Below are 15,021 nucleotides of genomic sequence, written 5' to 3' on the forward strand. Positions count from 1 at the left end.
CTCCATTCATCTCACACACGTACTACGGTCAGAGAGCACATCACAATCAGTCCTCGTCAATCAGCTTTAAACATCACTCAATTCATCACACCTGCGTCGCTCACCTAACTGCAATCCCTGTCCGTAACACTGAGACTCACTGTCGAGCTGCTGCCCTGCAGGAGTGCCAGTAGCCCTACGGGGGAAGAGCTCGCTGACCTTTCTCAGGTGAGCACTCTTCATCATTCAGTCACTGGTACTCTGCAGGTGATCCCAGCGAACTCCACGGGGATACTTAGTGTAGAGTGCTCGTGGTGTAAAGGCGCAGGTGATACTGTGTCCTTAAGAAACACAGCTGCTCAAATTTGTCCTTCAAGGCCATCTGTAATTTCTTCCACTACCACAAACCATGCTACAGCCATTGGGAAAGCAGAAGATTAGGAGATGACAGGTACTAAGGGCATCAGTAGGCATTTATGTACTTATTTTGACATGGTTGTATTTAAGACCATAAGATATAGGAGCAGAAGTAGGCCATACAGTCCATCGAGTCTGCTCTGCCATTCATGGGCTGATCCAATTCTTGCAGTCATACCCATTCCCCTGCCTTCTCCCCATACCCTTTGATGCCCTGGCTAATCAAGAACCTATCTATCTCTGCACCCAATGACTTGGCCTCTGCAGCTGATCATGGCAACAAATTCCACAGATTTATCACGCTCTGACTAAAGTAATTTCTCCACATCTCTGTTTTCATCTTCAATCCTGAAGTCACGCCCCCTTTCTGACAATAATTTGTGATTTTCAGATTATGATTCTCAGATTGGTCACATGTACATCTGAACATACAGCAAGTCATTTGTGTTAACAACCAACACAACCCAAGTACGCGCTGCGGGCAGCACACAAGTGTCTCCACACATTTCAGCATTAACTCAGCAAAACAACACACAACACAACAAACAACTGCAGCAAAACAAGCCCCACACCTCAGCCACATCCTCCAGCTCCACAATAGGTTTCCAGTGATCGGGCAATTGAGTGATAATCAACCAGAGTAAGGGAAATAAAAACAGTGGTGCACCTGAGAACTGGGTTGTGATTGGTGGAAATGACAGCTAATTAACTGGACACAGATAGCTCAGATAGGATCTTTTCTTTCTCTTTTCTCCTTTCTTCTAATTCCCAGGTTGTCAAACATACAGCTTTCAGCCAGGAGTTTGAGGACTTGCTTTTCACAATGAAAACACTGCTCGAGTGCTTCAGCCACGTGATTGTCAACACTGGGGAGACAGTCGGCTGCTTTATGTAGGCACTTGCTGCTCTTTTGTCTGAATTTTAGTCTGGACTCAGCAGCCAATTTGTGAGACTATAGCTCTTGGCTCCAAGTCCCAACCCTTTGTTCTGACACGCAGGTTCAATAATAAGAATCAAAGCAGACTGTTTCAAAATGAAAGTGCTGTAATTTCTGCTCAGGCATCAGAGCGTCTGAATGTGGTAACAAACTAGCTACATATCCAGGGAATGCAAACTTTTGCAGTCACGGAACTTCACAGCACTGATATGTGACGGCCTCATCGGAGCAATCAAGGATCCCCTGTCCAATCAGAAGGCCTATAATCTAGGCAAGTCCTTGTTCTCCTGCTGTCAGCAAGAGGCGAGGATGAGAATTTGGCTCCCTTGAAACTGACAATAACTGGTGGATGTGAGACGAGTACAATGGTATTGCTATCTTCGGCATCATCTGGTAGGTCCAGGGCATAGCTATTGATAGCTACCATGATGTGCACTGCCACGGACACTGCAGTTCCGAGGCCTGCTCTGGGACTCTGGTTGAGGCTGCAGTAGAATCTCCTAGGTTAATGCATAACTGCTCCTTAGGAACACCCTTGGGGAGGGGGGGGGCATATGGAGGTTGGCCTGTGGTTCTTCTTCCCCCTTCCACTCATTGTCCGATCCTCCTCACTTTTTCCACCATACTGCACACTGAGAGGAACGGGCAGAGACTCCTGTGCCTGCCAGATACATAGTCTGGGTGAAGCCAGCAAAATGTTCCATTCTGCAGTAGCGCTCTATGTAGCCCTCAGAAACTCTGACAGTACTTGCAAACACCAGCAACTATTTGACACATCAATCACCAAAAGATATGCAGATCTTTGATAAACAAGAGAAAATCTGCAGATGCTGGAAATCTAAGCAACACATAAAAAATGTCAGAGGAACTCAGCAGGCCAGGCAGTATCTATGGAAAGAGTGTACAGTCAAGGCTTCACCTATCATCTTGTGTTTCCCTCTCCCCTCCCCCCCCCCCCTTTTAAATCTACTCATCAGCTTTTTCTCCCCAGTCCTGCCAAAGGGTCTTGGCCCAAAATGTCAGCTGTACTCTTTTCCATGAATGCTGCCTGGCCTGCTGAGTTCCTCCAGCATTTTGTATGTTTTGCCGATTACTGATGATGCTTTTAAATAGAACTGGCCAGGGGCTGTGACTCCTCTGCTGGCCTGTCCGTGCAAGTTGAACACATGACACCATCTGCATCTTGGGAGTCTGTTTCCAGCACTAGCAACAGACGTAAACAGCATTATAAAAATTATTTAAAGTGTTTACAATGCAGTGCAGTAACAGGCAAAAACAATGGCAGGGTGAAGGTGGAGGTGGCCAACTAAAATGGTTGATTAACTGCCTGGGGAAAGAAACTTATCAGATGCCATGAATTTTTTTTAAATTCTGTTTTAATAACCCTATCGCACTTTGCAGAAGGGAGTTTTTGGAAAAGGCAGATGCTGGATGGGTATTGTCCACAATACCGCTGTCGTCTGTGTCTGTGCACACGCGCATGACACCGAAAATACAAAGCAGAATAGGGGGGTGCTACTATGCTCAAACAACGAATAAGTATGGGAGGGGGTTCAACAGGCCATGTCTCAATGATCATGGATTATTCATCCTGTTGACACTCAGGAAAATCAACAAGAATGGAATTGTCAAAGGTATGGTTGTGTAAGCAAAAAGGTAAGCAAACAGCTGTTTTTTTCTACATACCAATGGTTTATGGAAAAATATCTTGTGTCAGGTTATTTCCTGTACACTGAAATCTATTTTTCATATACTTGAGATTACGGACATGTATCAAATGCTGCTTGATCCACGAGCTGCTTAAAAGCTACTATTATAACCTGTTTCATCTAGTATGGATGAAATTTCTTCTTTACCCGATATAAAATTACAGCTTCAATTCAACTCTGCTGTGCACAAAGCTTGTACTGAATAGGAAATAAATGGATCTCAGAAAAGTTAAGACGATAATCCAATCAAAAGGTTCAGATAACCTAAAGCATACAAGAAGACAAAGCTATTTTAGTTCTCCAAAGCAATAATAAATCTTAACTCTTACAACACTGTGGCGGAGTTTACTTATTCATACGCTATCGAATAACTAGAGGTGTCGCAATTCACTTATCGGTAATATACCTTTCCCTGTTCTGGATGCCATTTTCATAAAAAGTCAACCTGTGTATACCAATATTGCCACTGCACACACTGTAGAACCCTAGCTGTCAGCTGCGTGGAAATTCAGCTCTCAAATGGATTTGCGGTGCCATTATAAAAATTGAACAAAAGAATTTTGTACAAACTACTTGTGGAAGTATGCCTATATCATATTATGCCTTATGTGATTTTCTCCCCCCCCCCCCCAGTCTGTAAATAATTTTAAAAATAGCAATAGTATAACTGAGTAAAGCAGTAAATATCGGCTGCATTTAATTAGGTATTGTAAATAATTTTTATGTAAAGGCCTTAAACCAGGGGTTCCCAACCTTTTTTATGCCATGGACCATTCTACAATTAACCAAGGGGTCATTGGACCCCAGGCTGGGAAGCCCTGATTGAGGCAAAGACTAAATCTCCCAGCATCCAAAGTGCCAGCACAGAATCGCATACTCTCATCTGAGGAGCAAGGCCACATTTCAGTTTTTGAACCATGTTGTAATATTGGGACTAGTTTTCTAACTGCTCACTTCCAGTAGATAACCTGCACATTCTGAAGATCTGCTAGCATAAGATTTATTAACATGGCCTAAGAAAGTGGCAGAGGCCACCTTTTCTTCAACCCAGTGTTTTCTGCATGGTGCGAGGATCTGTTGAAGCGGTTGCACAGCTTGTTAGATCAATTTGGAGGGTAGATACTTAAGATACAACACATGCTGCTGTAAAAGTTTTAAGTCACAACCCACACTGAATAAACGACTAATGTGAATCAGCTGGATCTTTACAACACAGTAACCTTGCATTTTATTGATGCTAGCCTTCTAATGCATTTTAAAAGACAACAATTCAAATAGTGAATTTGTATATTGAATATTAGCTTTGATCCAGGATTAGTCAGGGATTCCGGAACAGTTGTACAGTCATAGTAAGAAGGACAGCGTATCAAAAACACTGGCATAGTGAACTGGCAGGTGTAGCACCAAATGCATTAAATTACTGGACATTGCCAAGTAAACAGCCAATTCTTCCATTTGGAAGTGACATTATCCAGCTAAATCCAGCCTATGATTTAATCAAGTCCTGAAAGAGAAATAAAGCAAGCAAAAGCAAATACAGACAGGGGGAAGAAAAAGTCAGAAATATTTCTCATTTTATAAACTCCCAAAGTAATTTGCAAGTTTAAACAGTAAGATAGCCCTTTTATCTTTAAGAAAGATACTATAACAAATAACTCATGTAGGTCTTTATGAGCTTTAGACTACATTGCACTACCAGAGATTACGCCAGTCATTGTAAGGTCCAGACTCAATCATTAAGTAGTTGGTTATACATATTAGTACCTAGTCAGACAAACTATAAACTATTTGGCTTGGTTGAAAGAGAAATGTAAAAACAACTATAATATTAAGTTTGAACAACTTCTACTCCTGCCAAATTCAATTAGATGCTCTCAGTATTTTTGTATAAAGCAATTAAGAACAGCTAAAACAACTGCTATCCTCATCCATTTGGTAGTTTTGAAATCAGTGAAGTACAGGACAATTAAAATATTTTATTTGAAGAACAGATCACTCATGGTGGGTATATTAAAAACACGGAGTCAATTTTTTTATTATTTTCTTCCACTTTTCATATACTCTTCAATTTCAAAGGAAGAGAATATTACAACTTATGCTAGAATGTAATTACTACTATGTGAGTAAATGTGACCGAGTTTGTACCAGCAAGATGTCACAAGCTGAAAATTAGTTGATTAGTCTACTTATGACATTGTCAGTTCAGAAAATGTTTCCAAAAAAGGGAAATATCTCAATTAATAAGATTTCCAACATCTCCCCAAGTCTATCTTCACTAAAACAAGTCACCACCTAACATTCCCAAATCTCTGTGCAGACATTTTCACTACCTCCAATGGATCTATATTATTCCCTGCTTCTTCCAGTTGAAATTGCTGAACCTGCCAGACAGAGAAAAAAATTCTCTAAGCATACTTCAAGTGCTCTCCTTTGAATTCTCTATTACTCAAGCTCCTAATCCTCCAGCCTTTCTGGTTTGCAGTTGTCTGTAATGTAACAATACCTATAGAGACTGACATTAATAAACAATAGGCTTCCCCTCTTTTACTTCAGCACTAAGACATGTATAACAAGACTAAATGGACTTTAAATACTGTGGGAGAAATTTACGCCTGTTTTATCAGCAGTGTTTACATCCCAAATGTACCATCCTGATAACATACTTAAGACTCCTGTTTAGAATTACCCAATCTGATATCATGGACCATATTTTTGTTACTAATCATATGTATAATCAGATGAATCACATATTCATGGAAATAGAATTTGAAATATGGGCATGATTAAATGTCCCAGCTCATCTACTCATCTTATGTACTTGCATAAAACATTATCCCATTGTTTTCCAAATTACAAAAATATAAAAACTATGAAAATTATTTAGCAATACATTTTCAATGTATTTCTACAGATGAACTTTGGAAATTTTTACCATAAGTGAAAAGAAATGAAAGATGATTTACCCTTCTTCCAGCCTCATTGTTATGCAGATTCATAAATGTCCTGGCACTATCATAAGTTCCTTTCTGATAGATCTTCTCCCTTTCCCTGGCGTCCACGAACTCCTTTGCAAACCTGTAGCCATACTCTACATTATCACCGCAGCCGCCCCATAGCCAGTCACGTGGTAAATCCTTGGGCCTTGCAGTGCGGCTGCAGCCACATGTGGCCAGCTCCCCCTCACGACAAGCTCGGCTGATAGCATGCACCACTCCAGCAGCAGAAATCCCGTAGGTGAAGGCAGTTTCTCGGCTTCCTAATAAAATAATACATAAATGGATTCAATGCAGAGGAGTAAATCAATCAGCTGTGTTTAAAAGTAGACTAATTCAAATCAGTTTAACAACAGACTTTTTCTCTATGTCAAAGCTATCTGCGAAGAATCTTGAAGGACTTTTAGTAGTTTCATAAATAAAAAAACTACATCTTACATATTATTCAAAAAGGGAGTATGTGTTTTCCTGCTATAACACAGCAAAATAACCATCTCCCTCAAACTGCTTGCAGTACAATTCTGAAGTAGTTAAGAATATGCTCGTGGTTTACAGTTTTAATATTTAACATTTGAACCAAAATCTCCATGTTAAGTTGAAACAAGAAAAGCAAAATTAGCACTTGAGTAATTTGCAACCTTGTCCTGATAGATCTTTTGATCATTTCCAACGGAGGAAAGATCTGCACTGCAGATGTTAACTCAGCCAACAGTTTTTGCTTTGGACATAATTGACAAACTGGGTATAAACTGTGCTCAAATTTGCCCTGCATATAAGTAGGCTATTTTTGGCTCAAATTTCTGCTGAAGTTCATTTGCATATCATCTACCACAAAACCTTCCACGAAGCAGCCGAATCAGGAAGCAGTCCAAATAAATTATTGGAAGTTCCTCTGCATAAATTCAAGAACACTAAATGGTGTCTTTTTATTATTACAGCCAAAAATATATTTATACTGCACAAAGCACAAGCATTTAAATTAGTCCTGTCCTCTCCCTGCAACCCAAATTTTAACAACTGAGGTGACTGAAGTTACCACAGGGCCAGTTACTAGTTACTGACAAATACTCAGAAGATTTAAAGCAAAATGTGTTTAAAGTATTTAACATTCGCGTGCTAGATTCCTTCCAAATACAAGTCAGGTTCTTTTGGATGCTGCACAGACAGAAGCAAGAAGCTGCAAAATGAGTTACTTCACTGAAGGCATGTGGTCATTGTTATAGGTGAGGCTGGACTCCGGCCTGATGTATTTTCCACCAGCACGTTTGAAGTAACGCATTTTCTTACATTAGTTTAGCTGATATGGTGTGAATTCAGCTGAAAGAAATGCATGTGCCTATTCAATCTAGTACATAAAAACTGAAATTGAACAAAAATTCAGGAAGAGAAAGAACATAAACCTTGCTCTCCTTGTGATTGGTCCAGCAATATAATGCAACTTTTACTGACAAAATGTTCGAAAAGGTTGCTTGCCATTTGGGAGTAATAAAAGTCCAGATTAACTTTTCACTTGTCATTTTAACCCAAGCAAATAAAATTGAATAAATTATAGCTTTGGTGCAGGCAAGGAGTTTTCCTGTTGGTTGGAGAAGTGCTATAAGAGGCCACATAAGGATCAGATGGAAAAGAAAAGCAAAGAGACTGTGAGGGGTTCCAGATGGAAGAATGCAACTTGAAAGCAAGCTAGTTCCTATGCACTTCAGCTGACCAAAGCTGGAAAGTAATTAGCCCAAGGCATGTTGCCAGTGGTGCTGCAAAATAACTGAAACCAAAGTTAAAAAAAAGGAAAAGCAATAAAAGTTTCAATATTATACAAAATCAATCTGAAATAAAAAATGAAGCTGAGTTATTATACCGAGCTTAAGCTATTGTAATTCTCAATACTTCAAAACAGAAAATGTGTTACTAGACACCAGCCAGAAATGGAATTGGGAACTGTAGCTGTGATGAACATAGTCCTGCCCAGGATTAAGCGTGCTTTTAAGTGGTATTGTTTAATGGATTTAAACATATTGTGGATAATTTGGATGAAAATTAGTTTGAATCAATAATGTCATTCCATGACAGCAGTTTGAGATTAGAAGTAATGCTTCACACATATTATAAAAAGACAGCTTGAACTTTTTATGACTTCAGGTCATTCCTGAGTGTTTTCAGTGAATTAGTTCTTTTGTTTAAAGTTTAGTTATTGAAGTAATGTAGGAAATGTGGCAGCCAAGTTGTTCACAATAAGTTGCCACAAATATTAAAGTGATAATGATTGGATAATGATATTTTAGTGGCATTGATTGGAAGGATAATCATTCAATTCAATTGTAGAAGCAAGCTGTTAAGCTTGAAGATGGTAAAATTGTATGAATCAAAAAATCCATTTCAAATATACATTATTTAAATAGCAAAAAATGGAAGATGTCAGAAATACTCAGCAGGTCAGGACACTGCACAAATGCTGAGCACTGCCAGTATTTTCCTTTTGGATTTCAGCATTCATGTTTTATACTTTTAATTTAGATAACATACACCTGACTGGTTCAGTGAAACTCTTTTCCTAAACATGGCCTTCTCAAAAGCTCACTCAGAACCAGCGGAGGAGTAAATTTCACCATCAATAGCCTTTAACTTCTACAACTGTTCAGCTCCTAAAAATATCCAAATGTTCTCACCAAGATATGAAAGCCAAGCAGGTACAATAGCTTTGTTGAAGGTAATCAGTTTGAAGGGGTTAGATTTATAACAAAATTGAGTTACCAGTTCAAGCTTCTTTTTGCTTAAGCTTTTACAGGTCTTCAACTTAATTTTCAGCAGTGAAACAAGCATTTCTATCCAGACCCTCTTAACATCAAGACTTGAACATCAAGTCTCAGAGCTTCCACAATGGAGACGTCTGATGGTGAGGGATTTACAAAGCTGTAGTATACCTTCAGCCTTGCAACTACAAACAGTAATTTACACCTATTGGTCTCAGAACACAAGTGCAACCTCTCCCTGGTAATCTTTTTCATTAAATCGAATATTTTGAATTGTTCAACTGATTTTATTTTACTTTAAATTACAACAAAGCAATAATGGTAGATGGGGAGATTTTACGATGATGGGATATAGTAGAGAAGTAAAGAAGAACTATTCCTGGATGAAGTCAGAAGACAAAAATACTTGCAACACCATAAAAGAAAAAAAAAGTCAAATTAACTGACAAGAGTGGGAATTCTTCTGGCTCAAAACTAAATGGCAATGCTTAAAACAGATTTTTAAAAGGCTGAGGATAACCAGAATGAATACCAGTTTTCATTGGTTTGAACATGCAGGGAGGGAAGCAGGAAAATAATATGACAGACAAAATGTCGACACTTTTTTTTCCAGTTTGTACAGTTATGTGAGCCGAAAAAGCAGAGATCTTCAAAAACACACATACAGTAGTGTGCACACACATGCGCGTGTACACACATATACATGCAATTCCTAAAGCAACACTGCATATATTTGGGGAGAGTATACCTATCTGCATGACCCTGCCGAAGACAGATGTGTTATCAACTGTGCTGCAGTTCCACCGCCGGTGTCTGAATTGATGTTGACATTCCTTGATGCCAGTTTTTGCACCCTCTCCAATGTATTGCATGTGATCCCGGTACAACTGGCAAAGCTTCTTCTGGCCTTGAGAAAGCCCAGCCAGCTGACTACACAAAGGTTGAGCTCCTATAATGTACACCTCGGGTATTTGAATTGGATTCATGGCTAAAGACCTGGAGTGGGGAGGAGGGGGAGGAGAGGGAGAGGAAAAAGTTTAGAAAGTAACATTTCTATTCACAGGCATTGTGACAACTGTAATCTGTAGAAAAATGGCCCATGCATTGGGTTAAATGTAAGATATATGGAATCTGTGAGGCATTTAAAAGAAGGACATGTGTTGGTAATTTGAGAGATCTATGTTACCTGGAGAGTTGACGTCCTCAGTAAAAGCTAAGATGAATATATGATATTGTGAAATATTTACACAAATGGCTTGCTATTTGGAAACTATATTTACTTATTAGAAATTACTGATTCATTATTTTTATTCTGCAAAGATTCCAGTTTCCATCCATTCCTGGAATACTGCAATTTAAGGCAGAACACATCACCAGATCAGCAAATATTTCCCTAGCTCAACTGAATTTCTTAGAATTATTCATCAATTGAAAGTTGGTCTTCATGTAATTATATATCAGTGTACCGTAAAGCGCATTTAACTCTGCCAATGCTGCGCCAATGTTTATTTTTAACACAATAATTTTATCGAAACATCGTTGTGCATCCCCCTCGCTCTCGAGATAACAAAGATCTTTTTTCCCCTTGCAAACAATCATTTCAATGCTGATTTTGAGTTTTTAACATTGTCCCGTTACGTGTAACAGAAACAACCTAACCGTGCATTCAAATACATCGCCTCTGAGCGACAATACGGCAAGATGTAATAAAGATATGTGAATATAGCTTGCTTTATATTTATTTTGACAAGCATGGGAGAAATAGAAGATGCGACGAAATTCGAAAGAATGACACCACCATCGCGGACCGACTCAAACTTTAACAATCAAGGCGAGTACGATTCCCCAAAGTGGCAACATTTTTAAAAAAACTAATGGGAAGATTCGTCTGTACGAGGAACTATCCCCCTTTTAACACTCCCTTTGAAGTCATCTGAAACGTCGCGCTCTGGTTTAGGACACTGCATCAACGGGCAAGTCGCCGCAGGATTACTGGAACTGCTCTGGCTCTACAGCAAGCGAAGCGACTTCCAATTTTCCATCTCTGAAAGAAGAACTTTGCTGTGGACTTGGCTTGCGCAATTAAAACATTTCAAGGATCTAACGTGAAACGAATACCCACGTACGATAGCTGAAGCACCGGGATAATATCGACATGTATGCCCATTTATAACATGGCTGTGTTAAAATGGATTTGCCCGGCAATGTAAATACACTAGAGATAAACCCGCACCCATGACATTGAAAGCTAACTTATAGTAGAGATAACATTCCTTTTCCACAAACGTTTACTCACCACCACGAGCTTGCTTCTACTAGGACTTGTTTGCATCCCGATAAGAGAGTGACAGTAACCAACAGGTACCTCCAGGCCATGACACTTTTCAAAGCTGAGTAAACCGCTCCTTGCACTGTCTCCGTTCCACTCTGCATAACATAAATCACAACGTATGCACGTCAAGGAAACCAGGGGGAATAGACAAACGTTCATCACAATTTTGACTAGCTACAGAACAACGCTACAAGAACCTCGAGGTGAAAAGGTAGCTCCTTATGTGCAAGGACCATCTTTAATCTCCTATTGGCTGACCATCAATTACACTGATTCATAGGCATCTGGTATAATTTAACAGATGTGTTTGAATCACCGTAATTGGCGGACAATTACAATCCAGTCTTAAAAGACCATTTGTCATTAGGTTGCTGTTACGCCTCGGTAAAACAAAGGCTAATGTCTGACGTAATCACCTACTTGGAATAATATTAGCAGGAATATTATGATAGCGTGTTCTAAATCACCAGCAAAATCGGGTAATACGGTAACTCTGGAACGTGGAAGTCATTTTCAACATATCAATGAATATTTCGCGCATATAGAAATTCCCTTGATGTTTGCGGACTGTTTCCAATGATCGTGTACCTATCTGTTTTTGATGGTTTTGAGTTATAGCCAAAATAACGAAATCAAAAGGGAGAACTCCCCTAACTATTCTCGTAGGAGGTGATAATTTAACAATAAATACTCGCCAAGAGGCAGGAACTCCTACCCTGAGGTTTGGCGAACAAAATACAAGAATTGATCTATGGAAGGAATTTGACAACATGCTGAAGCGGGATTCTTCAGAACACTAGAATCATTCCAATCTTCTGGAAACGATACATAATTGGTAATCATCGCGCAACTAATTCCACTCGTATGCCCGCTGGTTGTTATTTTAAATATTAGTCATGACATTGATCATCACGAGAATAGGTCCAAGTCTATGCGAGCTTATACAAAAGAAAGACGGGATTCGGGCACAAACACTGTACCCAAGTTCCTAGACTATTTACAAAAGATCAAATAACTGTAAGAATAAGATTTGTTGACACAGTAAGTATCTATTTCTACTGGGTAAGAATATATTTCTATTTAGAAGTTCAAATATACAACCTCGGGCAATCACTTTAAGGATGCTTTTTTGAAAGGTAGAATACTGAAAAACTTTTAACTCCACTCATTTGGCACTGACTCATCTGTCTGAACGACATTTCCCTCGGGATGAAACACTTCCCCAAAAGGCGACAATTACTTAGAAAACTTTCAGAATCAGAATCAGGTTTAATATCACCGGCGTATGTCGTGAAATTTGCTGTATTTGCGACAGCAGTACAATGCAATACGCAATAATAGAAACAAAAACTGTGAATTACTGTGAACTTCAAACGTTTTCCCGAACTTAATAGAAATAAAAGCAAATGCCGCCCACCAACATTTTAGATGCGTCAAAAAAAAAAGACCAGGAGAATGCTATTTCATGCTAAACTGTAGCAACAAAGATCTAAAAACATAATAGTAATAGCAAACAGAGCAAGTAAATTAATTGACTTTCTTTCACAAGTCTAATCCAAAAGAAGTCGTCGCGAAAATGCATGTCAGTGACCGCACGGTAAACTAAGGGACATTCTAGGTAACACATGATTGTTCAGCCGGATAGCCCTGTAGCTTGGCGCAATATTAAGTCTTCAATATATTTGCCTCCGCACATTCAATTTTTAGTCTATGTACACTTAGTGGGGCTCTGTATTGGGGTAAGAATTATATTTTCTGAAATACAACTTGCCGAGCTTCACAGCTTCCCACAATTCGCCAGGTGAATATAATGGAAATACCCACCACAGTTCAACTAAGGCGATAAATTCCACTGCAGATACCGAGTCCAAAACGCAAACTCCATTTGAAGCGCAATTCTCTAAACGACCTTTTATGTTTGGCAGCGCTAAAACGAATTAATTTTATTGACAAAGTACTCACCCCAATACAAGTTCGAACTTAAGCCAACACTTGAAGGGATCTGTATTTTGAATTCATAATTAGTTTATTCCCTACACTTTGTCGACCCCGACTTAACTGTCAAAGTATGAAATTTCTAAAGTATTTATTTTCTACAAAGCCATATAAATACTTCCGTCACCAATGTTTAATCAAGTCCTACCACTGAAACATCTGTTCTCTATGTTACCATGCTGCAGTGTATCTGACTTTTTTAAAATCCTAAATAGAACTGCACCGCGCCCATAAATTAAAGATCCTTTCAATTTCCAGCCTAGCCGTGTTCCTGTTTCCAATTCTAGACTGCAGTTGCGCAACTCCTTTTGCTGGTTTCCATTTGGGAAGCATGATATCAAATTATTCCAGAGAAGTTTCATCACAATTTACATATTGTAATTATTTCCGCTCGGCCCTTTGATATTGACATCCTATTCTATTTTTGGCAGGCGATAGAGAAACGACGTTAGGGGGGTTTTCTCCCCTCTCATTGTAGGGCTGCGCAAGAGCAATTATTGTCTGCAAGCACATTAAAATCTAATCCAACGGATTTGTTTGAAAACCTGAGTGACATTTAAAATGTTTACGTTTCAGCTAGAACAATTCCCCTAAAGAACCAGAAGTACAAAGCACCAGCAAAGTGCGATCCACGTGCAACGTAAAACTTTTACATTGATTGCCAGAACTGTGCATATGGATATGATTGAATGGTTCTACCAGTTGTGCTGTTGGCGTGAAAATGTACTGCCAACGGACCGGTGATGCTGAACACTCGTCAACATACTCAAACAACATCAAAACGGAATCCATAAATTTGAATGAAGACTAAGGTTTAGTTTCTGCAAAATAAAAAAGACGAACAAAAAGACGTCTATCTTCCAAATATGGGTTTCTATAATCCATTGTATTAACATATAATGGATATGTACACGTTACATTAGCATTTTGTAATGTATATACTGTAGTTGAACTCATCTCCATCGTTTGAGCATTTCCCTCGTGTCAGACAACTTTCTTTGCAATTATTCATAAATCGAAATTGCAATTTTCTACAGATTAATCTTATTTTACCAAAGGCTACCGGTAGATATTCACATGTTAAAAGATCGAATGTTAAAGTAACAGTGAGTTTCTTCCGCACCCCCTACAAAAAAAACGAAACAGCCATCTAATAATCAGCCTCCCGCCAGACTAAGAAGAAATATGTGTAGGAGAAACCTTTGTTTGCAAACGGGGACGCATCAGGGATTGAAGAAGGTAACATTATTTTCGGTTCAGATTGAAAATAAAGGGTCTGAAAGCTAGTTATAGTCAACAGGTACCCTCACTAAATAGAAAGTTACTTAATAATAATGTTATAATATTTATTATTGCTCTCTACCCTCAACAGACAGACAGACAGACTCTCTCTCTCTCTCTCTCTCACACACACACACACACACACACACACACACACACACACACACACACACACACACACACACACACACACACACACACACACACACACACACACACACACACACACACACACACACACACACACACACTCTACCACCAGCTTTTACAACCAATGTTTGCTCTACTTGTTCACATGCCAGCATTTAAAATTTAGTTCAAAACGCTATCAGGTATGTTGCCTGTTCTATAATGTATTTGCAAATGTATCTAATCTAGGACATTAAAAAGCTCAGATTTTCTACCAGGATAGACCTGAAGACAATTGGATCCCAAAACTTTAATCATATTTCAGGAACAGATGAAGATCCGGCTGCTTGCCTGTAAAGGCAAGGTGTTCATGTCATCCTCGGTACACAAATATATTACAAGTGAATAATTTAAACATTAAAAATCTGTCACTGCATGTTTTTTAACCATCATAGCCTTCGTCCATTATGGGTATGGAGTGAAATAAATATGTGAAACTTGA

General features: G+C 39.0%; 1 protein-coding gene across 4 annotated transcripts in view; it reads right to left on the reverse strand.

The window, feature by feature from the left end:
• wnt5a (wingless-type MMTV integration site family, member 5a) overlaps positions 1 to 15,021 on the reverse strand; it is a 34,173-nt gene that overhangs the window by 12,482 nt on the left and 6,670 nt on the right. For all 4 annotated transcript variants that reach the window (XM_073072221.1, XM_073072220.1, XM_073072219.1 and 1 more), the window contains exons 2-4: positions 11,079 to 11,209; positions 9,531 to 9,778; positions 6,006 to 6,298 (exon numbers count right to left, since the gene is read on the reverse strand). In XM_073072221.1, the coding sequence (XP_072928322.1) occupies positions 6,006 to 6,298; positions 9,531 to 9,778; positions 11,079 to 11,158 (621 nt within the window). In that variant the 5' untranslated portion in view covers positions 11,159 to 11,209. The remainder of the gene's footprint in view (positions 1 to 6,005; positions 6,299 to 9,530; positions 9,779 to 11,078; positions 11,210 to 15,021) is intronic.

Source organism: Hemitrygon akajei, chromosome 19, assembly GCF_048418815.1.
Source record: "Hemitrygon akajei chromosome 19, sHemAka1.3, whole genome shotgun sequence".
In the NCBI taxonomy this organism is placed as follows: domain Eukaryota; kingdom Metazoa; phylum Chordata; class Chondrichthyes; order Myliobatiformes; family Dasyatidae; genus Hemitrygon; species Hemitrygon akajei.